This window comes from Phyllostomus discolor, chromosome 1, assembly GCF_004126475.2.
Source record: "Phyllostomus discolor isolate MPI-MPIP mPhyDis1 chromosome 1, mPhyDis1.pri.v3, whole genome shotgun sequence".
NCBI lineage: Eukaryota > Metazoa > Chordata > Mammalia > Chiroptera > Phyllostomidae > Phyllostomus > Phyllostomus discolor.
The window spans coordinates 216,631,904-216,657,160 of NC_040903.2; the positions used below are offsets into that span (position 1 = coordinate 216,631,904).

The following is a 25,257-nucleotide window of genomic DNA, read 5'->3' on the forward strand; positions in this document are numbered from 1 at the left end:
GGTGCGAGTCCGCGCGGGCACGCTGCGAGGACGCGGCCGGGCACGTGCCCAGGGCACACACGGTGCACACACGGTGCACACACGGTGCACACACGGTGCACACAGCGAAGCCCCACCGCCGTCACACACAACACACGCTGACTCGTTTGGATTCATACAAAAAGTATAAAATGTTTCCTGCCCCAAATTCTTAGGCTACGAAAGTGAAGTGGAACCTCGAATGAGGCGGTTGTACAGACTGGTCAGAGCGGGCCGTGCAGCGGGGCTGATGCTCCTGGTGTCGGGTGTCGGGACGCTCCGCCGGCCGGCCGCCGCTCAGCAGCCCCCGCCTCTCCTATGCGCGGCGGGCAGGCGGCGCCGCTTCTGGTCAGTCTTGACCTCCTTCTGCGCGGCGGGCTGCGGGTCTGTCTGGTGGAGAGACGGCGGCCGCTCAGTGCTGGCCCGCGTGGCGGCGGCCGCTGCGCTCAGGGGAGCCCTTGAGGTGCTACCTTCTGGTTTGCGTCCCCGCACTCCAGGGGCTTCAGCCGCGGGGCCGCCCGTGCCCTCTGACTCCAAACACGGGGGGCAGCGCCAGGCGGGGGGACGGCAGGCTGATCATCCCTGAGAGCTTCAGTCTGGGCAGCTCCGTCCGGGCGGCGGGTGCTGGCCTCCCGGGCCGGTCCTCCTGCTGCTTCAGGGGCCACTGCTGAAAGAGGACGTGGGTCAGTGGGGCCCGCCTGGCGTCTCCCCCGTGGAAATCGGGGACAAGAGGCTGTTTGGCGCCATTCCTGCCGGACGCAGCTTCCTGGTCACGAGGCGCAACCAAGTGGCAACATGTGGCGCCCCGGCCACCCGAGGCGAGGTGGCCACCCTCTGCGGCCACAGCGGAGCCGGGGTGTCCATGCTGCAGGCTCCTGCGTGCCACTGCGGGGCCGGCCGACCTGGGCACCGCCTCCTGCCCAACACCCGGGTCCGCCGGACCTGCTGCCACCTGCTTCTGTGCAGCTGGTGGACGAGGAGTGGCTTTTACCTTTTCACCTGAGTGTTTCCACATGCGCACTGTGGCCGTGCAGACGTGTGTGGGCCGGCCTCGGACTGCAGGCGGGCCCCTGGTGGGGTCCCGCAAGGTGGCACGGTCAAACAAACGTCCCAGCTGCCAGGAGGGGCGGCTGAGCAGGGAGGGACCGCAGTTGGGGGGCAAACGAGGGAGGCCCAGGGCAGGGAGCGGGGGTCTGCGGTGTGGGGCCTGAGCAGTGGGAGGGGCGCTGCCGGCTGGCCCGCACCCGGGGAAGGCGTGGAGGGGAAAGCAGCGTGGGCGGCAGGCTGGGGCGGCAGCGCCGCGGGTGGGCGGGGCCTGAGCAGCCGCCGCAGTGACGCTCTGCACGCGCTGGCGTGGGGGGAAGCGGATGCTGGGGTGGCACCGTCACCACGGACTCGGGGGCCAGCCCTCAGCCGTGACCCCGGGGGCGACGGCACTGCAGAGGCTCCTGAGCCGGAGCGTGAGCCACCTCTGTGTTGGCGGGACGGCGCGCTCCGCCGCACTGCGGGCTCACGGCTCACGGCTCGGGGCGGGGGGGGCGGGGGGGGGCGGGGGGGCAGAGTCCAGATGGCACGCGCAGCCGGGGGCGGCGGGGGGCCAGCTGGGTGGTCTGGGCGGTCTGGGCCAGGGCGGAGCTTCTCTGTGACCCAGTGAGGGTCCCTCTGAGGGCCCAGGAACAGCGCCTGGGGGCACCCTGGCCCCCAGCGGGGCCCCGGCTGCTCACAGAGACGGTATCCTCGTCCCTAAGCTGGGGGGGGGGTGGGGGGCGGAAAGGGCCCCGGAGCCGTGTCTGGCCCGGTGTCCGCCCTACTCAGAGACAGGCCTCCTGAGGCCGGCCGGTCCTGCCACAGCGGCCCGCCAGCTCGCCGACTCCCTCCGCACCTGCTTTCTGCTCTCCTTGGAGGCCTGCCAGTTGCCGCAGGGCGGGTCCTCGGCCCCGGGGCACTCGGGGAAGACGGCGTCTCTGTGGCTGCCCGGAGCCTGCTTCTCCGCCGCCCTGCGGGGAGGGAGGGGGAGCGACAACCCCTGAGGGCCGCCTGCGCGGCGCCGGCCTCGCTGTCTCCCCGGGCGTCTACCCTGCACGTGGTCACTGCCTCCGCTCCTCCCCGGGAGCTCCTCGAGGACCTTTTCCCCCTCGCTGTCTCCGCCCCACAGCCTCTGGGCTGGAGCCAGGGGACTCTGTGAGTTGTGGGTGTGGCCCTGCCACAGGCCCGCCCCTGCCCGGGACTTGAGGTCGGGGTCAGACTTCAGCTGCACGGTCACACGCAGGAGTGGCCGGAGGTGTGGGGTCAGAGGCTGTGGGCATGCACTTCCTGTAACAGGGTGCAGCCCAGAGGGGAGCCCCAAATAGGGATCTGTAATAAGATCCAGAAGAGCCTGGAGACAACCGGCTCCACACCACAGGGCCACACCTGCCCGGAATCTGGCAGCTGGAGCCAATTGTGGGAGTGTAACAGGGTGCAGCCAAGGGGGGAGCCCCAAATAGGGATCTGTAGTAAGATCCAGAAGAGCCTGGAGATAATTGGCTCCACACCACAGGGCCACACCTGCCCGGAATCTGGCAGCTGGAGCCAATTGTGAGAGGAGCCAGAAATGGGGCTGCAGAGGAAGATTGGCGCCGGGATTTAAACCGAGACGCAGCAGCCATTTGAGGGGGGAGAACCTTGCGCAGCCCTGCAAGAGAGAACCCCACAGCTTTGGCAGAGTGAAGACTCCCTTGGCCCTGAGAGGAGAAGGAGAAGCACGCGGACTTGACGGAGTGTAGACTCCTGCAGCCCTGAGAGAAGGAGAACCACACGGCAGCCCTGAGAAGAGAACCACGCGGCCTGGCAGAGTGGGGCTCCCACAGCTTTAGAAGGGGGAACCACCACCTGGTTTTAGCAGAGATCCTGGCGACTCAGCCGAGGGTGCCGGGAACCCAGGGAGGTCTCCCAGTAGAGAGGGAGTTCTAACTGGGAAGAACCAGAAGACTACCTAAGCCATGGACTTCTATTTCCTTCCCTGAGATACGGTACTCTGGACTGGGCAAAGGGGGAAGGAAGGAAGGACTGTGTCTGTTGGTGCTTTAAGGGACTTTAGGATTTTTGGTGAAGACATTAGGTCCCTACTTTAAGTCTGTACAGCATTAAATAAACGTTTCCTTTCCTTTTCACAAATCTCTGGCATTGAGAGACGTCTTTCCTCTGGCGGCGGACATAATGGATCTGGGGGCTTCTTTCAATAATAGTGTATCATCCAGGCCCCCCCTTGTTTGTTCTGTAACATTCCCACGCTGGGTGCACACGACGCCCACTCGGACCTCACAGCCAGCTCACCCCGTTCACCCTGGGGCGTGCGGACCCCGCCCCCCCCATCTTAACAAGGGAGCGCTGGGGGTGTTTCGGAAAAGGGCGGGTCAGACAGAGCGCTGACCGGGGCCCTCTGGCCCGCCCCGCAGTCTCCTGAGCACCCACCTCTGCTCCCGGAAGTAGGGGTGCTGCAGGGCCTGGTGGGCCGAGATTCTCTCGTCGGGGTCATAGGCCACCATGGCGCGCAGCAGGCAGAGGCCTTGCGGGGACAGGCTGGCCGTCGGGAGAGGTATCCCTGACCCCTTTTTAAAAGGAAAATCAAAACTCATAGCTCTCGACCTGCATTGGGAGCCCAACGACAACAAGCGGTCACGCCGTTACTGAGCGCACGCGGCCGTCGTCACGACGACTCTACAGGGCCCTGCACTGGGGGCCAGACCTCGACCCAAGGGGCCCAAGGGGCCCGGCCGTGCAGCGCCCAAACCACAGCACGTGCCGCCCGGGCTCGGCCCCGTGGGGACGGTGGGCTCACGGTGCGGGGCCAGGTCCTCGCGCTGGCAGACGTGCCCCGGGGGTGCCGCCAGCGGTGCTGGGGGGGTCTCTTCTCTGTCCTCCCCTCCCCCCAGCTCTGCTGCCAGCCCCAAACTGCTCTAACGCGTGCGGTCTTGGGGTGTAAAGGAGGGGCAGCGGTGAGGCCCGTGTGCGGTGGACGGAAGAGGAACGCCCTTCCTCAGACAGACCGATACCGCGCTTCCACCCGAGGACAGGGGGAGGGAGGGAGCTTCCCCAGCAGCTGTCACTCCTCGCCTTCCTTGGTCTTGGGGCTGCTGGGTGCCGCCCACCCCTCAGCCCACGGGCCCCCCTGGGGGCCCCACTCCCTGGCTCTTCTTCCTCTTTGACCAGCTCAGCGCCCTAGTGTCCTGGCGCCCTGGCCAGTGCCGGGGTGTGGGTGAAGCGGGGCGGCCACTCGCAGCCCTCCTGCACGGGCCGGGCCAGGGGCCTCGCCCACCCGAGGGCCCTGCACTGGGTCGGTGCCCAGGCTGCTGCCCGCAGCGGGGTGGTGGGGGCTGTCCCATGACACTCTCGGCAGAGCGCCCCCCTGGGGCTCTGAGGGACTTGCAGCCCCTTTGGCAGCAGCGGGGACCCCGGTGGACTGAGGGGCCCCACCCCTGGCCCCCTGGCTGCCCCCACGGGACCCTCGGGGCCACGGGGCACTTACTGCTTGAACTTGGTGAGGGTCTTGGCGGGCGGGGTGCCCATGACGTCGTGGATCTTCGAGATCTGGTCCAGCTCGTTGACCCCGGGGAAGAGGGGCTGCAGGCTGGGGGGACGTGACGGGTCTGTGGTCAGGGCCGTCCCCGCCACCCTGGTCATCCCAACCCCGAGGCCCTGCGACGCCCATCCAAAGTATCCACGGCCTTGGAGCACGAGAGAGGGCGGCTCTCCGCACTTTTGGCTTCAGTGGAGTCACCCATCCGAGTGATCCGGGGTCAAAGGTGTGCACTTGCGTCTGGACCGGTCACGCAGCCAGCGGGGGAGGTCGCAGGAGGCCTGGGCCCCGCCCTCCGGCCCGTCCTGTGCTGGTGTGCATCCCCCCAGACGGTGAGCGCGCCCCACGCCTGAGCGCCCGCTGTGAGCCATCAAGGACCCGGCCTGGGCACCTTCGGGCTGCCCCCCGGCCCCCCTCCTCCCTTCTTGCCAAGCCGGGGCGAAGCCCCAAGGCCAGGGTGTCGGGCCCGGGGCCACCGCTCACGCCCCCACGGCGGGACCCACAGGTGGCGGTAACAAGTTTCCGCTCAGTTCCTAGCTGGGCGGCCGGTCATTTCACCGACGCCGCGGAGGCAGAGGCCCCGGGCGGGGGGGTGCCGGGGGAGGAAGGGACGGACCGCCTCCTGTTCTCCGTCACCAGCAAGCAGGAAATGTGCCAACAGGAAGCAGGGTCCCACGGAAAGCAGGCACAGCCCCGGGACGACCGTGACACCGGGCGGCAAAGGGGGCCCCCCCTCCCCGGGGAAGCCTCGCCGCGGCGCTACCTGGCCATCTCGTAGAGGACGCAGCCGGCGCTCCACAGGTCCATCTTGTAGCTGTAGCAGCCGTCCGTGAGCAGGCACTCCGGGGCGCGGTACCAGCGGGTGGAGATGTACTCGGTGTGCGGCTGCTCGGCGTAGACGCTGCGGCAGGACCCGAAGTCCCCGAGCTTCAGGACGTCCTGCTGTGGGGGGGGGGGGGGGGGAGGCAGGGACAGTGCCACCTGTCGGGGGTGGGGGGAGGGCTGTTGCGCCGTGGGCCACCCCCAGCAGTCACGGCCGTGGTGGGGGGTGGTCACCAGCACCTGCCCGGCTTGTAAAATGCAAATTCCCGGCTCTCTGTCTCTAAGCACCTGGAGGTGCCCCTAACAGGTAAGGAGGCGGGGCTTCCCTTCAGCAGACCGTGTTGACAGGTGTTCTGGCTGTGCGTTACCAAGCTTTCCAAATGGCCACAGGTCCCGGAAAATGTTAGGTCTCAGTGCCAGGCTGCGAATGAGCCTCACCCCGCGGTCAGCTGCCGCGTCACCTGCCCGGGGGCGGCTCGGCCTGCCTGGCATCCGTGGGCTCTTTCTTTGGAGCAGGTCGGGCAGGCCCGGGAAGCGGGTTTCAGGATATCCCTGCCGTTCTCCTTGCCCCTCACTCTCAGGTAGTAGAACCCAGGCTGTCGGTGGCTTCCAAGCCCCGGCATTCACGGCCGCAGCGGACATTTGGCTCGGCGCGCCTCTGAGCCCGCCGGTCCGGGAGGCTCCGCGGGCCTCGCCTCCGCGCCCACTCCCCAGCGCGCCTCGCGGGGCTCGCGACGGAAAGGGCGAGGCGCGTCGGGAGGCAAGAGAAGCGCAGTCTGGGGAGAGAAAGCCGGGGCCACGGACCGGGGCGCCTCCGCAGTAGCGGGGCTCCGACGGAAAGAGCGGACGGCAAGGGCAGAGGGGCGGTGTCCGCGGGGAGATGGAGACTCTAAGATAAAGAGTCAGGAGGAGACGCTAAAGCTTATTTTCTCTAATTGGCAAAAATGAAACAGGACTTTGCCAGGCGGCCCGACAGACCGCACGCAGCCGAGGAAGAGCCAGGTGGGCGGGCCGCCAGCAGCGCCCCGCGCGCACGCGCACAGAGGAGATCCGGCCGGGACAGCGGAGGACGCCCTGCAACTGGGGGCTGGGGGCGGGTGGGGGGTGGGGGTGGGGTGGGGGTGGGGGCGGGGCTCGAAAGGCGAGGCCCTGGTCCGGCGACACAGCCGAATCCCAGGATAGCGACGCTGAGGGACAGAAGCCGGACCAGAGAAAACTACGTTCCAGCTACTTCCATCTATAGAGCATTCTGGAAAATGAAAACTGATCCTGTGACAACAGGAAGCCAGCCGCTGTGTGCCTGGGAGGAGGGGGCTGGGGCAGGGGGCACCCGCGGGCCGTCCCCTCACCACGGTGATGGCCGCGGTGCCGGCGTCCTGGGTGGGCGCACGGCCGAAGCCGCGCCCCCTCTCCACTTAGGTGTGCCCGGTCCACGTGGCTTTGGGGGCGCCGAGCAGAGCTCGGGCCCCGATTCTCCCACTTTGAGGTCCCGAGTGTTTAGGATGATCATTTGAAAGCGGCTTGATTTTGGATATCGTCTGAGCCAGGTGCCCGGGATTGTTTTCTTCCACGTGCACGGCATCGATGACATTTATCAACTAAGCCGTTTTTCCCAACCGGGAGGGAACACGGAAAAACAGGAGCAGACCCCGCAGCCAGGTATCATCTGGGCTTGAAAGCGCACCCAGTGGGAACCGTACGTTCCACCTTTATGCCGATACCCACTTTTCACACAGAAGCCCTTACCTTTATTAATATATTTTCCGGTTTGACATCTCTGTGAAATATCCCACTCCTGCGTTCAATAGAAAAGGAAGGACACAATTACTCGCGCCTCACCCGCGCCAGTTCCTCCCCCTGCCGCGGGGGGGCGCCGCGCCCGGCGCACCTGTGCACGTGGTCCAGGGCGCGGCACAGCTGGTACGCGTAGCGCGCCACCTTGCGCTCCGACAGCGGGCGTCTTCTCCCTGCGCGGCAAGCAAACGGCCCGGCGCCGTTACCGGCGGTACTTAGGCCCTTTTTGTAAATAAAAAGCAGAACCCATTCTTACTTAACAGGGTAAAAATCTAGCTTCCCCTGTGAGAAGCCACGGGAAGCAGTCGTACGGGAAACGTGGAGTGCGCCTACGGAACGAGCCGCTTACGTTCTCCCCGTTGGCGTGGCTCCACCTGGCGCAACGGTGCCCGCGTGCCCTTCGCCGTGGGGGGGGGTGTTGGGTAAGACCCCCGGGGCAGCCTGGTCTGACGCACCTGCCGGGGCCTGGGGGCTTCCCCAGGACGCCACCCCTCTGATTGCGGACCAGGGAGCGTCGGGAGTCCCCCTGGAACCCAGAGTTTCCCTGGGCTCCGGCCTAGACGGAAAAGTCCACTCAGAGGGGGACAGACCGCGGCCGTCGGGCAGCAGGGCCTCACTTCGCTCCCAGAAGACTGATGGCTTCTCTGCTGTCCTGCCCGGCTCTAACCAGGGGCCGCCCACTGCCCCACTGGGCTGACACTGGTGAGCAGCATCGCCTGTGCCCCACGTGGCCCGCCCCGCCCCGCAGGCCTGTGGGACGTGCTGACCCCTGACCGCACTCCGGCGCCCTCCTTATCCTGGTTCGGGGACTCGTCGCTGCTCACTCGGTTTTAATGGCACACGTGTGTGCTTTAAGCTATTACTTTTTAAATCTGTAAAGGAACCATTCTCGCTTACCAACTCCGAACACCAGGAGCACGTCCCATCGGCACTATGGGCCCCGCGTTTCCTCTTTGGTCCCGGTGGAGGAGCCCGCTCCCCGGTCCTGGGCACCCCGCCCCTCTGCAGCCCTGGGTGAGGGCCCAGTGCCACCCCCACCCCAGAACCCCCGCCCCATGGAGCGAAGCTGCTGGGGAAACGGGCGCCCTGTCTGCTCCAGCATCCTGACCAAGTTCAGTTTCACCAAACCCTCTCATCGGGAACAGTCCACGCGCTGCCACAGGCAACACTGGTCATGTGGCAAAGTTCAAGTCAGCACGAGGATCACCTACGCCCTTTGCTGTCTGTCCGCGCTGAGGGACGGTGGCTGCCAGCGTGGCCTGCTGTGTGACAGAGCACACACCCCCTCCCGCCAGAGACCACGGTCCCCAGGCCTGTGCCTGGCTTGGCTGGCCAGGCTTGGAGGCACCCTCGGGGGCCACCACAGTGTCCACGGCACCGCTCACACGCTCGCCCCCGGTGTCTCCGAAGGACGCACGGCCCCAGCCGGCAGGGGGGGAGCCAGGCCCAGTGTGGAGCCTGGGCCCGGACGGCGGCCCATGTCATCGGTCACGGCCACTCTCGAGGACCGCCCTCCCGCTCTGCTCTCCTAGACTGGCCCCTCTTGCACACGCGCTCCAATTCAGGACCCGCCGCCGCCGCCGAGGGGCCCACGAGTGTGTGCTGCGCCCCCAGAGCCAGGCCCGACAGCGCCTCTTGGCGGCACCTGTGTGAACACCGCCGGGACGGTGTCACTGGCTTGGAAGAGAATCCAGGGACAAAAGCGCGACATCACTCATACCCTCAATGGCACAGAGACGGTCGTGGAAGGAAAGCAAAGGCATCAATCAGTTCGTGCCAGCCTGTCCCCGGAAGTGCGAGGGGCGCGTCACAGACGCGTTCCACTTCGACTTCCCTTCGTGTGCGCGCGCGCGCGCGCAGAGGGGACGTGGGGGCTGCCTGCGCAGACCCAGAGAGCGCGTCAAGAAGGATGAACTCCGGTCGTTTTGTCGGTCGCCCGGAGTCGGGGGGTCGGTTGCCAGAAAGAGCGCACAGGCCGCCGGGTTCGTCTGACGCAGCGACGTCGGGCGGGGCGGTCCGCACGCCACGTGGTAACCTGGCACCCAGCCGGAGCCGCCCGTGGCGATGAGTGGAAATGCCGCAGTGACAGCAACACCGAGCTGGTGTTGCCTTCTCCTGCTTGGTTTGTGCTCCGGGACTGTGGACTCACTCGGGAGGCCTGCCCCACCCACAGCCTCTGAAAGCTATGGCCCTAGGGGACGAGGCCAGTCCGTGGGCCCTGGAGCAGCCCGTCCCCGGAGGTGGCCAGCAACTGGGACATCTGGGCCAGCCTGCCTGCAGCCCGGGGACGGTCTCAGGGTCTGTGGGGGGGTGGGGGGGCACATCTGCCAAGAGAGGAGGAGGAGACAGGCAGAGACACTGAGGCCGGCTATGTGGCCTGCGGGTGGTCAGTGGTGGTCCTGGGGACCCCAGCGTTCCTGTCCCTGCTTCCAGGAGGCCTGGCTAAGCTTTCCGCGGGAGACCCTCGGTGTCACCATAAACCCCTTCCTCCGTAGTGAACCAGCGGAACAGCCTGACTCCTGGAGGTGAAGACAGTCTAACCATGACGCTCAATGTCCAGAAACATCCAGGTGGGCAAGGGACTTGGGGCAGAGCTGGGCACTGAGAAGACACCAGGGACAGAGCCGCCGGGGCCCCACTGCCGGAGAGCCAGCGCTCCAGGGCCGGCAGAGCCACAACAGCAAGGAAGCTGGGCTCCAGCAGGTGGTTATGTGAGACAAAGCAGCAAGCTGGGTGCGTCAGAGTCGACAAGCTCAAAAACTGCTGTGAGCCCTGGCTGGTGTGGCTCAGTGGACTGAGCGCTGGCCTGTGAACAAGAGGGTCACTGGTTCCATTCCCAGTCAGGGCACAGGCCTGGGTTGCGGGTCAGGCCCCTGTTTGGGGGCGTGTAAGAGGCAACTACACAGTGATGTTTCTGTACCTGTCTTTCTCCCTCCCTTCTCCTCTTTCTGAAAATAAATAAGTAAATGAATAAATAAATACATGAAAGTTCTTGGATTAGCTTTCCAATAAGTCCACGTACCTCGTATCAGCTCATAAATATTCATGTCCATAAGTTCACATATCAGCGCAAGAGACCCAGATTTTCTGTCGCTGAAGAAGAAAGCAGGACTTGAAGTGCGTTGTCATGCCTTAGTCAGAAAATACCATCAAACATTTGACTCATCTGCAAACATTCCTGGTAAGAATGACGCACTCCCACACCAGACAGAGTCTAAGGGGTAATGACTGAAAGAGGAGAAGTTTTTACTTTAAGTAAATATTCCAGGTAAAATTAATTTGAAATCACAACAAAACTGCACTTCAGGCAAACACTTTAACCCCTTCCCACCCACCGGTTTCCGAAGCCGCGGGTCGTGACCCCGGAAACTCAGCTCTGGGCACAGAGAAGCCTGAGGGCGGGGGCAGGGCCCAGCAGAACCGCGGGAGGGAGAGGGGGTGCAATAGCCCTGTGACCGCGACCTCGGTTTCAGTGTATCTGAACGACACCCATGGGGTTGGGATACTCCACAACGGGGAGGGAGGGGGGGGACAGAGCCCAGGAGCCAGTCGGGAAAAGGGGGAAAGACGAGAGACATCACCCTTGTGGGGGGCGGGGGTGGGGGTGGGCGGGTACCGAGGCCTCTGGCTGAGCCGCCAGCTTCTCCTGAGCTCACACAGCCCCGAAAGGGACCCCCGACCCCAGGCCGGGCAGCCCGTGGGCCCCACCTGGCTCTGGGTGCCTCCGGTGGGGCAGGGAGGAGCCCACGCGCAGCTCCGGACGGAAGCGCTTTCTGAAGGGCACGTGAAGCGCCGCTGCCGCGGGCCGGGCCGAGCCTGTGCCCCGCAGACGGCCGTCTCCAGACCCGGCCCAGACTGACCGCTCCGGACGGCGCGGGCCAGGAGGCCACACGGCCTCGGCCAGGGAGTTGACACCACGTTTAAAACCGCTCGCGCCTCTGGGAACGCCTGCCGCCCGCAGCTGTCGGAGGCTGCGGCTGCTCGGCGGGTGGGTTGTAAAGGCCAGGCTGCCCTCTCGGGACCCAGGCTGCACTGGCCCCAGGCAGGTGGGCCCTGGACGCCCCTCGGAGCCCGGCCCCTGTCTGGGTCCTGGTCCCGGGTGCAGGGCCCAGTCGCCCAGGCCTGCAGACCGGCTGCACCTGGCTCTCCTGGCCGGTAGGCGAGCCTTATGGACGCAGCCCACAGTTAGACCAGAAATGGCACCCCCCCACCCCCAATCGTACAGTCAGAGGGAGAGCGGCTGCAGGCAACCATGGAGTGAGCGCGGCAGGGGAAGGGAGAGCCGTCCGAGGCGCGGCCCCCGAGAGCCATCCCTGAGGGCCTCCGTGCCCAGAGCCGCCACCAGCCCACAGCAGCCTCACTGGCTGGGAGCCGGGGACTCCGTGCGCTCGAGCGTGGCCTGGGTGAAGGCCCTGCTGCCTTAGGGGTCGGGCACTCAGCCACCGGTCAACAGGCGACTTAAGATGAAAACCGTGACTCTCGGAGCAGCTAAGCAAACGTCTAAAGTGCCCACCTCGGTTTTATTTTTCTTAGAGAGAGATTCAGTCACCGCCATCGAGTCCGGACACGGCCGCGGGGCCCGGGCGTACTTACAAGACCACCTCGTGCAGCGTGAGGATGTGCGGGTGCGGGTTCAGGTGCCGCAGGGCTCGGACCTCCCGGAGGCTGTTCGCCTGCTCCAGGCTGCTGTGCGGGCAGAGACAGGGCGCCCGCGTCACTCCGGCCGGCCGCCGAGTCCGGCCGAGACGCCGCTAGCAGCCCCCGCGGTCGCAGCTGGAAGAGGCAGCGGGCTCAGCCGTGTCTCTCCCATGAGTGGCTACGGTTCAGCTCGTCGCGGTTCTGCCCTGCCTCACGGAAGCCAGGGTCCCCCCAGGCTTCTCTCGGCAGACGGGCAAACCGTCCCCCTACGCTCCTGGAGGGATATACCTTGGTGGTTTCTGCTGCTGCTGATGCACACAGACACAGATAATAAAACCTCCTGTCTGTCAGTTTATGGGACTAACCACCTGCGCCATGTAAGCGCCATGGGAAAAGGAGCATTTCTGGTTTCACGGATGGACCCACCCTCCCTTCTTCTCGTCTCTGAGGGCTGCGCATCTTTTCAGCTTCCTCCACCTGGCCACAGGTGTCCTCTCAGCACCTGGGGGACACGCGGCCGCATGGCCCACCCCAGAGTTCTGAAAGGAAGCGACGGTGGGGTGCCCTCTCCTCGGGCAGGGGAGTCCGCCCCGCTGCCCTCTGACCCGCAGCACCACGCTCAGCGCCGCGTCTCGTGGCCTGTCTGACAGCGCGTGACCACGGAAGGCCGCTGTGGCTTGTGCGTCTCGGCGTCTCTCGTGCTGGCCAGCGGCCGGGGGCCCCGTGGGGAGGAAGGAGACCCCCCGAGCCATCTGAGAGTGAGGCCACCTCAGACTAGAATGTTCTGGCGTCTCGGGGACGCACTGGAGGAAGAAGTCGGGCCACACATTAAAGACATTACGACACGTCATCGCGAACCAATTCCCATAATGTTTTAAATGAATTTGTGATTTTGTGTTGGGCCACATTCACGGCCGTCCTGGGAGGCCCGTGGCCTGCGGGCCGTGGCAGGACACCCCTGTTCTAGACCCTTCTTTCATCGCTGCCCACAACCCCCTCGCACTCAGGACAAAGAGCAGAAAAGAGGCTGCCCACCGCGCGGGACCAGGTCCAGATGGAGGGCGGTCTGGTGGCTGGAGCGGGGGCACAGGGGGCTGGGGGGGCTGGGCAAGGAGACAGGCACAGGGCGGGGGGCTACACCCCGGAGGCTCGGGCGGCGGCCGCTGGCTGCCCAGAACAGGTGGCGCTGCCTCAGCCCAGCCCGGGCGGCGGCGGTGGCAGGAGTCGTCCAGGCAGACCACAGGGTCGGCTGCACCACGGCGTCCCTTCCCGGACCCTCCCTCCCGCTGGGTGGCGCTCCGGTGCGTGAGTGGCCTCTCATGAACGCTTCACAAAAACCTTACGAAAACCCAAATTATTTGGAAAGGCTCCATCTGAGTCTTTTAAAACTAATTTCAGATGCTCTTTTATTTAGAAACCCCGTGCCTCCTTGTTTTGATCAAGTCGCACAGCCTGTCTTCAGTTGTTTGGAAAATGCTGCCTAAAATTAGAGCCGTGCTTCTAAAATAGCCACTGGCGGCGACGCCAGCCGGTCGAGAGCCGGGGGACCCGGTGCTGCCGCCGACCTCGGCCCCCGCCGCTCGGCCCCTGCCGCTCGGCCCCTGCAGCTCGGTGCCCACCACCCCGGCCTCGCCCTGACTTGACCCCACCCGTCCCGTCGCCACTCGGCCTTGACGGGCGTCCGAAGGTGTCGAACTTGCCATTGGCCCTCGGTGGGGACCCTGCACCGGACCCTCTCACAGTGACTGCGGGCCCCCTGCCCCCGCCCCAGGGCACAGCAGTGACGGTTCTTCTAGTCCTCAGGACGTGGTTTGCATGTGAGTCCCTCACCCACGGACGTGGAACTTGTGAGTGAAATACCAGTGCATTCAGGTTCCCCACTCTCGCCAGCGGACCGGCAACAACGCCCTTGCACACGAGGTTCGGCTCTCCCGGCACCAGCTGCCCCGCGGAGGGCGGTCCCCGCTTGGGGTCTGTGGCCGGGCGTGCGCGTTTCTGGAGGCATCTGTGTGTCTGTCCCACGCATCAGCTCCACGCAGGCCCAGGTCCCTAGGGTGTGGGTCCTTCTGCGTCACGGTGGTGGCCACAGTCTCCCACAGGCGGTCAGAGACGCGCTCCGCAGCCCGGACCCCCACGGCGCCGGCGGCTGGCGTCCCATCTGAGCCTCCAGCACCCCGTGCCACAGAGACAACGGCACTGTCATCGCCTGCTGCTGCGACATCTCTGGGGCTGCAGCCCTCATGGAGGGGGAGCCTCCCACAGGGACGCCCTCCAGTCCCCGGTGATTTCCCCGGAGAACGGTTTCAAACATTTAAGACAGGAACACTCCTGCACATTTCACACAAGGAGAGGCATGGAGCACCAGTGAGCAACAGGCCTGCAGGGCGGGCTCCCACACTCGGCCCCAGCACTGGCCGCCGGTGACGCCAGGCAGGTTAGGGACCTTCTCTCTCTGGCCCACGGCCCCTGGTCTGAAAGGAGGCAGCAGGGCCTCCGCCTCCAAGGGCCACTCGCAGGCGGTGACTCGAGGACAGGTGACGCGTGGGCGAGACCCACCCAGGGCTGGCACGGCGGGCAGCAGGGCTAAGAGTGACTACCGCAGTCGCCTGGTGTGGCTGCCGTCGCTGTCACCGCCTCGCGTCTCTCCCGCCGCCCACACCCTGCGCAGGGCCGTCCGGACGGCGGGAAGGACAGCAGAGAGGGGTTTTCACCGTGAGGGAGAGCGAGTCGTGTAATGATGATGCTGGAGACTCCAGAACTCCGGAAGCGAGACAGAGTACCTTCCGGGTTCAAAACCAAAACCAAGCCCAGGCTGGCGTAGCTCAGTGGATTGAGCTCGGGCTGCAAACCAAAGGGTGGCAGGTTCGATTCCCAGTCAGGGCACATGCCTGGGTTGCAGGCCACAGCCCCCAGCAACCGCACACTGATGTTTCTCCCTCTTTCTCCCTCCCTTCCCTCTCTAATAAATAAATAAATAAAATCTTTAAAAAAAGAATCAGTGACACCAGAGCATCCAAAAACTATTAGCAACCTCATTCCTAGAAATGACACCAAAGTGGTTCGATTTCTAGAAGAAACATAAAGTCATTTCTTCCTGCAATTCGGAAACAGCAGCGAGACCTTTCCCAACGGAAAAAGCTCCCTCCAGGCCTCCTGGGGCTGGCCGGTTGGTTCCACTCGACTGTTGTGCTTTGCAGCTTGAAACGGTTTTAGACGCACCGCTACGGCGCGAGGGTGGTGCGGAAAGCTCCCGGCGCCACCCACCCCCGACGTTCACACCTCGCACAGCAATGATCGAAACCGAGTTAACGTGGGCACAGCTCTGCCAGCTCAACCAGACGCTCTGCTCGAACCCCTCCCCCGCTGCTCCCACTGCTGTCTTCTCCCCTTCCGGGGTCAGGACACCGCCCTGCACTGGGGGGCCCTCAGGCACCTCCACTCCGGGACGGTTCCCGGGGGGCCCCTGTGTCGTGTCCTGGACAGGTGTGAGCGCCCTGGGCAGGCGTTCTGCAGGTGCGCCTGCACCTGGCTGGTTCCATGCGTCCTCACAGTTAAACCGAGACTGCGGGTCCCTGGGTAGCGACTCCGTGGAGGTGACGTGCCCCTCCCATCCCAGCACGCATGCCAGAGAGCGTGGAGCATCGCCACTGTCAGTCAATCCTGATGGCGTGCCCGCCAATCAGCGGGCTAAGCGGCAGCGTCCAGGCTTCGCGCGGCGCAGCTGCTGTCTCCCCCTTTTCATCGTCCATGCTGTAGACACGCGTCCCCGAGCCCAGCCGCATTCAAGGGAAGGAACGTGGGCCTGCCTCCCAGAGGGAGGAATATCCAATAACTCGAGGACACAGTGGAAACCACCACGGTAATTCATTACGAACGGGGAGGGGAGGGCGGGCGGCGGCGGCCGTGCGGAAGCCCCGTCCTCCCCGGAGCCTCCCTCCGGTCGGCGCGGTCAGTCTGTCCAGCCTGTGGGGGTTACTGCCGCGCCTCTCCGGCGGCCTTCTCTTTCCCTCGCTCCTGCCGTGTTTGCTAACGGGATTCTCCTCCTGTGAGGCAGACCTGCCCGGCCCCGGCGTGTTCACCCACGCGGGCATCTACCCAGGTCAGCGTGCACTCGCGGTTATTTGCCTGGGGATGGAGGGACGGAGGCAGAAGCGGAGAGAGGCGGAGGGTGCGCGCACCGGCCAGCACGCACGCGCGCTGGCTGCGGCCGCCGAGCTTGCGGGCGGGCGGTGCCACTCCGGCCGCAGGGAGCGCACGCGGTGCTGGAACCTCGTCTCCCGGTGTCCTCCTCCAGCCGAAGGAGCCGGGGCTCCTCAGAGACGCGGAGGGTCCGAGGGCCTGCAGCGCGTGTCTCCACGGGAGGCGGCTCTGCCACACGGGCCGTGAGCACGCGGGCCTCGCCTCCTGCACTGCATGCCGCGGCGTGGAGGCGGAGGCGGAGGCGGGGAGCGAGACCCCAAGAACGCAGGGCCGGGAGGACGGGCCCGGAGCAGGGGATGGCGCGAGGCCGGCGGCTGCAGTCGTGGCGGAGCCGGTCAGCGGCCTCCGGCTCCGGGCGGCCGAGGAGACGTCTGGACGCAGAGCTGGCTCTGCCTCCCTGCGACCCAGAGGGACAACTGTCGCGTGATGTCACGTCTCTAAGCACCTGTCCTCCTGCACAAACCAGCGCTGGCCGCCTCAGTCCTGTGGGGACGCCACGAGGACGAAATTAGCGTCCTCCACCCTCTCGGACTCCAGTAACTGTCCTACCCACCCTTCTGCTCTGCGGAGCCATTTTTCACCCTGAGGGCCTGCAGCCCAGGCCTGCCCCCCAATCCCCCAGAGGGCTCTGCATCGTGGGGGAGGGTGACTGCCTGGGGAAACGTGCTTAGTGGTGCGGAGACCTCGACCCTCTCCATTGGACGCCGCCTCCCCCTCCCCCTCCCCCTCTCCCTGGTCTGGCGCAGGCTCCTGGGCGAACCCCAAGACCAAGGAGGCTGCTCTGAGGGGCAGGGCCGCCGCCGCCGCCCTCCAGGGATGAACCCACACCAGAGAGCCCCTCCCCCCCGTCCACAGACGCCACCCCGGGAGGCAGCGTCCCCAGCGCTGAAGGAAATCTCAGCACCTCGAGTCACAAGCCATTAAACCACACGGGCGTCCGGTGCACTGGGACGGCGGTTTCACTGCAAAAGCCCAACACACACACGACTTTGCTGAAGCAGAGAGTGTTGAGAGTGAGGCGAGCGTTTGCAGTTTAAATTCCTGGTGGCCAGGAGTCACTGACGGTACAGTAAACGGGGACGTCCGGGAGACCCAGCGCTGGAGACCCAGAGCCAGCCCTCGCTGCCTGCGGAAGCTTGTGCCTTGCAAGCCGCCGCGTGAGTGTGGCCTCCCGCGGACAGACGCCGCCCCTGGCTCGAACCCGCAGCCGCGCGGTGCCCGAGGGGCCCGCCGCCTACCTCTCGAAGGGCTGCTTCATCTGCTTGCCTGCGTAGTAGTGTCCGTCTCGCAGGCTCTGCATCTTCACCACTTCCGAAAACGTCCCCTCGCCTATTTTGCCGATTACTCTGTAGTCTGTAAGTAAAACGATCACAAAAACCAGCTGCTCATCACACGCACACTGTGCGCTCATTCCCAGACGGCGGGCCTCTTCTCTGCCACCAGCTGGCGGCCTGCGTCCAGGCTGGTTCTCCTTCCCCCCGGGGTTCAGGGCGCCCCTCACTGGCTGTGCGGGCCGGAGCACCCGGGCCTCTCTTCGGTCCCCGCCTGCACCCCAGGGCAGGGGACCGGTGGCCCGCACCCTGGTGGGGTGCCAGGCCCACAGCCACAAGACCTGGAGAGCAGAGGGGCAGGGGGGCCGGCGGGGGTGGCTCTGGGGGACATGGGCCTGGGCATGCGGCAGAGGGGGTGCTGCCTGGCAGCCTTGGGGTCACCCTCTCTGGCCCCATGGAGGCCGGGGCAGCTGCCTGCGCCTCCTGCAACCCCTGGCGTCCTGAAACCGACGGCAGCAGCGCCCGGCCTCGCCGCCACCACTGTCATCACCTGCAGAGGTGACAGTTCCACGAGCCTCTGACTCACGATGGGCGACCCCCTCCTGCCTGAAATGCCCAGTTGCAGCCCCCCCCCAACGCCTTTCAGACACAGCACACCTTTCACACCTGGTGCGCACTCTGATTTGTTCACACCAGCAGGGAAAAGGTTAATATATTTTTAGAAGTAATGGAGACTCTAAGAAATGATGCATAATTTTTTAAAGTTCCTATTTCAGTCAATTTCCTACTGGGTTTTTATTGATAACAAGCTCTGAATGTACCCCTGGCTGGTGTGGCCCAGTAGATTGGGCACTGGTCTGTGAACCAAAGGGTGGCCGGTTGGATTCCCAGTCAGGACACAAGCTGGGGTTGCGGGCCGGGTCCCCAGTAGGGGGCATGAGAAGCAGCCACACACTGATGTTTTTTCTCCCTCTCTTTCTCCCTTCTGTCCCTTTTCTCTAAAAATAAATAAATATATATTTTTAAAAAACAGGACAGAAGAAATGTAAGGGCAAACTACTGTCTGAGAAAATATTTGCAACAAATATGACACCACCTGTCATGTTCATGAAGGTGTTTCCTTTTGCACCAGCACCTGCCTCACGAGCTTGGCTTTTTGTGGCGACAGGCACCGCACCTCATTTTTGTTCGGTGACACCAGGACAGCAGTGTACAGGGACACAGACGAGGCTCCCCGCAGGGCCGACGCCAGCTACTGAAGGTCAGGGTGTGGCCAGAGGGGTGCAGGTTTGAGCGGAAGCGGGAACCTCACTCCAGCGTGCACTCGACCACAGCTGCACTGAGCAAACCTCCTTCCAACAACAACAACAACGACGGCGACACCGTGCGCTTTACAGTGGGCTGAGCAGGAGCTCCGAGTGTGCGCCAACCAGAGACCGTCACCACCGACCAGCGGTGAGCGAGGGAGGGGCTGAGGGGGAAAGGACCACCTCCCCCAAGGCTCCGTCCTCGTGCTGGGGATGAACCGAGGATGAAAGGCAGGGGAGAAAAGAAAAAAGAGGAAAGCCCCCATGAAAAATTTCCTGGGAAAGTATTTTCCTGCTCCTCTCCTACAGGGTCTGGCGTAGTTTCACAGGCCGTGAAGGTCCGACGAGAAACCGGTGCAGGTGAGGAGGTGGGGACCCTCTGCACCTCGGTGGGCGGGCAGACTGGGGCGGCCTCTGGGGAGAGCAGCGTGGAGACGCCTCAGGAAACTGAAGATGGTTCTGCCTTTTGACCCAGCGACCTGATCCCGCTCCTGGGGAGTATGTCCGAAGGAACCCAAAACACTAATTGGAGAGAACGTAAGCACCCCGTGTCCATTGCGGCGTTATTCACGATCACTAAGGTATGAAAACAGCCCAAGCGTCCATCGGTAGATGAGCGGATGAAACAGCCAGGGGACATGTACACGGTGGAATACGACTCGGCTGTGAAAAAGAAGAAAAGTTAGTACGGATGGACCTGGAAAACATGATGCTCGGTGAAGTGAGCCAGGCAGAGAGAGACAAACACCAGGCGATCTCACGCACATGTGGAATCTAACAATCGAACTGATCTAACAAGGCACATGGGACAGGCTCACAGACAGAGAGCAGGCCGACAGCGAAGCAGGGCAGGGGAAGGGGCGGAAGGATCGAGCAAAAAGGAGAAAGGACTCGTGGACAGACACCCTCCGCCCCAACCAGCGTGGAGATTGCTGGGGGCAGAGGGGCACAAGGGGACAAAGGGTGATGGAAAAAGTGCGGTAAAAACCCAGGAAGTTAGAGGAGAAGCGCAGCCGCGGAGGGTGCGGAGCTGTGCCCGTGAAGACAGCCACCCCGCGCACGTTAACGGGAGGAGAGACGATCGGCAGCCACCAAAGCACAGAACAGACCCCCCCCCCCCCCCAGGCTCCACCGCAAAGAGCACGCGCTGTCACTGAATGGAAAGGGTGGAGGAAAGGAAGATAAAGGAGACCATTCGTGTTCGTTAGGAGTCTCTTCACTTTTATTAGGCCGAGGCTTGTTTGTTTAAGTGGAATCTAAGCCTTATCTAACCGTGAAGGTGGAGGTCAAATTCACTCCTTGTGACAAGAGAAACTTGTCAGGCCCGAGCGCACACATTTGTATTCAAGCACGGCCTCTGGAGACACTTTTTTCCCTACGGGTCTTAATCGAGGCAGGTGAGCCGCATCATGCACCATCCCCGCTGGCGCCCAGCCGGCTGAGGGGGGGCGGGGCAGGGAGGGGGGGCCGGGGAGGGGGTAGTGACTGTGCGGGACCCAGGCTCCACCACGGCTGCCGGGAAGGGGTCTCAGCTTCTCACCCCCACTCTCTTCAAGCGGTTAGCTCCCACATGCTCCCACCACGAGGCCGGGGACCCCCGAAAAGAGGGCTGCGCCCGATTCGTCACGCGGTGCAGTGAGGAAGACCGTGACCTCAGTTAGCACGCGACATGGAAACACGAAAGGACAATGTTCCTAAACTCAGAAAAAACTTTACATTTAAATCGCGCCCGGGAGCCCAGTGAGTCCCCGGCTAGGGACATGTGCCGCACGAAGCAGCGAGGTGCTGGCAGGTCTCGGCACAGCAGAAATGACCCCGCGTAGCCCGGGGTGTCCGTCTGGGGAACAGACCCACGGAACACGCACGGAGAATGTCCGGAAGCCGGTCGGAGGACTGACACCCGGCGAACCGGGACTGACTCAGCCGGGGGGGGGGGGTCCCGAGACTGACTTCAAACCCTGCGTCTGAACCGAGCGCAAAGCCAGCATCACTGTCACTTAGTTTTGTTTCAGTGTAAAGGGGAAAGCTGCCAGCTGACGCATCTCGCTACAAAGACAGAAGGTGATGCGCACTGGGAAGAGGAGAACAGAGCGAGATTATGTGAGGTGCCTTGCAGCTTTGATTCTACAGAAACACACTCATGAGGGACAGAAAGTTGACACCTCACTGCAATTACAACAGGTAATTTCAAAAATTCTTTCTGTGATATAATGCGCTGTGACTGTTTTAAGAGCAGGTGCCCCCATCAGGACACATACAAGAATCAGCCGATGGATCCATAAATACGTGGGACAACAACACTGACTTTTTCTCTCTCTCCCCACCCCCTTCCTCCCTCTCTCTAAAAGCAATAAATAAAAAATTAAATAAACAGCCCTGGCTGGTGTGGCTCAGCCTGTGAACCAAAAGGTCGCCGGTTCAATTCCCAGTCAGGGCACATGCTTGGGTTGTGGGCCAGGTCCCCAGTAGGGGGCGAGCGAGAGGCAACCACACATTCATGTCCCCTCTGTCTAAAAATAAATAAATTAAATCTTTAAAAAAATTAAATAGATAAATGAAAGTGGGGATAGACACACATTTATATATACACGTATAAATATATACACGTACAGATACCTGTTTAATATACAGGGTGGGGCAAAAGCAGGTTCACAGGCGTTCATGTGGAACACACAATAACTAACAAGTAACAGCACAAGAAAACTGTCCTGTGCACTCGGAACTGCGACCCTGCTTCTGCCGACCCTGTACACACCTCCGTAGGCACAGGAAACTGGCCGGAGCGGCTGCCTCCGGCAGAGAGGCCCGGGGGCTCTAAGAGGCAGAGGGGTGCTTTCTTAGAAGCATCCTCTAAGAGACAGGATGATTGAGCAATCAAACCTAACGTCACCAAAACTGGGGCACGCTGACATGCCACTGTAGATGGGACACACTGACAGGGACCCGTCCCCTCTGACATAGTTCTGACAAACGTATTCGAGCTAAAGCTAAACACGAGGAAAAAATCAGACAAATCCAAACTGAGGAGCATTTAGCAAAACACGTGGCGTGGACTCTTGATACATGCAATGAGCCCTGCAGCTCATTTGCTTGGAGCATCATCCCGACACACCAAGGTGGTGGGTTCAATCCCCAGTCAGGGCCCATATAAGAATCAACCAATGGCCCTGGCTGGTGTGGCTCAGAGGACTGAGCGCCAGCCTGTGAACTGATAAGCTGCCGGTTGGATTCCCAGTCAGAGCACGTGACTGGGTTGCAGGCCAGGTCCCCAGTTGGGGAATGTGAGCAAGGCAATCGATCTATGCTTCTCTCTCTCTCTTTCTCCCTCCTTTCCCTACTCTCTAAAAATAAATAAATAAAATACTTAAATATTAGTTTTAAAAAGTGTCAACCAATGAATGCATCCCTAAGTGGAACAGCAAACTGATGTTTCTCTCTCTCTTTAAAAAAATCAATAAAAAATATTTTTTTTTACAATTTTTTTAAAGATTTTATTTATTCATTTTTAGGGAGGGAAGGGAGGGAGATAGAGAGAGAGAGAGAGAGAGAGAGAAACATCAATGTGCAGTTGCTGGGGGTTATGGCCTGCAACCCAGGAATGTACCCTGGCTGGGAATCGAACCTGGGACACTTTGGTTTCCAGCCCGCGCTCAATCCACTGAGCTACGCCAGCCAGGAAAAAATCAATAAAAAATATTTTAAAAAGAAAGAAAAATGTTGTCATGAAAGGCACAAGAGGCAGGACGCTGTGTAGATTAAATAAGACCAAAGAGACAGGACAACAAATGCAATTTTGTTGGTTTTGATTGGACTCTGGAAAAAAAGGAAACCAGTGAAAATGGACGTGAGTGGGAAGACTGGGAGCATCCGAAATACAGACCACCCACTGTGTCAGCAGGCTCCGTGCGCCCTGCCTCTGTGGGACAGTGTCCTTGTTCCGGGCAGACGCTTGCCGAACTCCGAGTGGGGAAATGTCAGGATTTCCCGAACTCTCCTGAACTCTCAAAAGGTTCGCCGAAAATAAGTCCATGATCTGGAGAGAAAACGCCAGAGCACAGAGGGGCATCTCCAGTGAAGGGTTTATAAACATTTGAGGAACTCTTCTCGCAACTCTTCTGTAGATTCGAAAAGTTTCAAAATAAGTAGTTGAAAAGTTCAAAAGGAATATGGTAAAAAAAAAAAGTGTGTGTGTAAGTTCACACTATGAGCAAAAGTGCACCTCCTGGATTCTCGCCACGGCTCCGGGTGCCTTAACGAAGAAGATGGACGCGCCAACACTGTCCAGCAGGAGAAAGTGAGGGTGCTTGGAAGGGCGAATGAGACCAGTTATTTTTACTGTCTTTGTTACACCGTTTATCCCACGTGCCAACCGACAATCAGGACACGGTGCAGACTGAACATTACAACTATACCGACGTGGTTTGATTTCTTCACAGCAAAGGGGATTGGAATTTTATTGGCACCTCGGGCTCACCGGCCCCGACAGCCCAGGGCGGCTCGGGGTCCCGAGAGGCGCCGAGGACGAGGAGGCAGGCCCAGACCTACCTGTTCGGACCGGCCCCGCCACTCACACTCGCGTCCCCTCCCCTCCCTGGCCCCACTCACTTTTCATCCTCGATGCGGAAGCCGGCGACAACCCCGTGCTGACACTGGACGGAGAAGAAAGGGGCAGGGAGGGTGGTCCCTGGCTTCCACTCCTCCGAGGCAGGGTCCCGGACTAGGACCTCCGTGGTGATCGCTGGTCTGGTCGGATGGGGCCGCAGGATCCTAACGGGTGGTATCGGGCCGCCCTGCTGTAGCCCTGTCACCCTGGCAACCGTCAAGCCCAGCGCAGCCAGAGGCCGCCTCCCGCACGTGCGCAAAACCGTCCGCCGGTCGGGTGGTGCGTGCGCCCTGTGGCCCGCAGTTGGACCTCGTTGCTAAGCGACCTCCCGGGTCGCTTTACAGCTATTTAGTGTAGGCGCCGTTCTCCAGGACCGCTCTGCACAACCCTCCTGGGAATTTACGGGTTTGGGACCTAAGTCCTGGACGGACCACAGCCTTGCGCGTTAACTGGGTGGGGGGCGCACTAGATAATTGTGGACTGCAGTCACATCCAACAACTGAGCGTCTATTGACTGGTCTGGCGCGCCGCGGTCCGTGGGTAAGCTTTTCTCTTTAACTCCACAGACGTGGAGCTGCAGGCACCGCCGTAGGCCTTGGGGGTATAAAGGAGGGCAGTGTGGACAAGGTCCCTGGCTTCTTGAGACTTGCACTCTCCTGCAAAGTTGAAGAAATTACTGTGTGAGTGAACGATTCATGCAACTGCGGTGACCGAGCAGGCAGTGGCTCAGCCCTCAGGGAGCTGACAGCGCTATGAAAACCGTAATAATAACCATCTCTGTATCGGTTCAGCGTTTTAGGAAGCTCCTTGTCTTTTACGAGCTTATCTCATCCTTACTACTCCGTGAGATCAGGTATCCCTGTTTGTTTGTTTTTTACTATTAACTTTTGAAATTAAAGGCGTAAAACGTGCCTGTTGTACAAAATCAAAGTGCAAACGTATATAAAGTAAACTTGAAATAACCCCTTCAAAGCACGTCCATCCTTCTCGTGGCCCACCCTCCCCACAGTTAACCTCGGACAACAGAGGGGTGGCATCTTTGCAGAATTTCTGTGGATGAATTTGGACTGATTTTCCCCATCATTGAAAATTATAGATGCTCTTCTATAATTTGTGTTTTTTTTCAATTAATAAATCCTAGTCATCTTTTGAAAGGATTTTGTTTATTTATTTTTAGACAGGGGGAAGGGAGGGAGAAAGAAAGAGAAAGAAACATCTATGTGCGGTTGCCTCTCATCAACGCAGGCAAGTGTCCTGACTGGGAACTGAACCGGCAGCTCTTCAGTTTGCAGGCCAGCACTCAACCCACTGAGCCACACCAGCTGGTGGTAAACCCATTCTTCTTTAACACATAGAGATCTACCCTATGCTTTTTAAGTGCTTCATAATATTCCATAGTATTCATGCACTCTCAATTTTTAGTCACTTTTCTATTAATGTTTGTTTCCTATTTCTGCTATTAAAATGATACTTCAGAAAATACCTGTGGGTAGATCTTAGAGCACATGTGTGACTGTTTCTGTACGAAATGATAGGTTGAAAGGCACCTACTTTAAATGTGGAGTGATATTAAATCACTCTCCAAAAACACTGTGTCAGTACACACAGGTCTATATATATGAATTCTCTCCTCCCCACATTGCTTGGATGCTAAATAGTATCCAGGAAGGTTGAGAAGCCATTCCGGAAAAGGTCAGAACATGAAATTTATTTCATCACGGTTTCCAGCTCTCTCTCGTCCTCCTTCCAGAACACGATTCGTCTCGTCTCCTCTCAGTGGAAGCTCCCTCCTTCCTCAGTGCAGCAGAAGCTCCTCCCCTACAAACGGTCCCTCAGCACCCAGCGGGCCCCACCATCTTTCACCCAGAGCTACCTTCCTGGGACCCTGTCTCAGCTGAGGGCAAAACCGCTGCCCATGTGTACCCCAGCTGACACCTCCTTCTTCACCATTCCCCCCGTGGACCCCAGTTTCCTGCTCACCCCTCCTTCTTCTTCTACCTGCCTCACCTCTTGCTTGTCCCAGCCTCTCCTCCAGCCCCACTGTGA

The 25,257-nt window shown here is 61.5% G+C and overlaps 1 protein-coding gene across 2 annotated transcripts; it reads right to left on the reverse strand.

The window, feature by feature from the left end:
• Positions 1-379: 379 nt before the first annotated feature.
• On the reverse strand, positions 380-23,468 carry MOK (MOK protein kinase). Of its 2 annotated transcripts, XM_036014070.1 has the most exons (11): positions 23,214-23,468; positions 17,269-17,383; positions 11,786-11,875; positions 10,215-10,285; positions 7,287-7,365; positions 7,145-7,193; positions 5,340-5,518; positions 4,526-4,627; positions 3,472-3,645; positions 1,901-2,015; positions 380-685 (listed from the first exon to the last, which is right to left on the reverse strand). In XM_036014070.1, the coding sequence occupies exons 1-11, from the start codon at positions 23,218-23,220 to the stop codon at positions 521-523; spliced, it is 1,146 nt and encodes a 381-aa protein (XP_035869963.1). In that variant the 5' UTR covers positions 23,221-23,468; the 3' UTR covers positions 380-520. The 2 variants fall into 2 exon arrangements, with proteins under 2 accessions (XP_035869963.1, XP_035869959.1); XM_036014066.1 differs by lacking the exon at positions 380-685 and having other exon boundaries at positions 1,795-2,015; positions 11,786-11,878; positions 23,214-23,354.
• Between the last annotated feature and the right edge of the window lie 1,789 nt (positions 23,469-25,257).

Coding starts and splice junctions, on each gene's coding strand:
- MOK (XM_036014070.1), bottom strand. Junction 7,366..10,214: donor TATTTATGAGCTGATACGAG/GTACGTGGACTT, acceptor CTTGCCGCGCAG/GGAGAAGACGCCCGCTGTCG. Junction 5,519..7,144: donor CGGAAAATATATTAATAAAG/GTAAGGGCTTCT, acceptor CCCCCCCCACAG/CAGGACGTCCTGAAGCTCGG.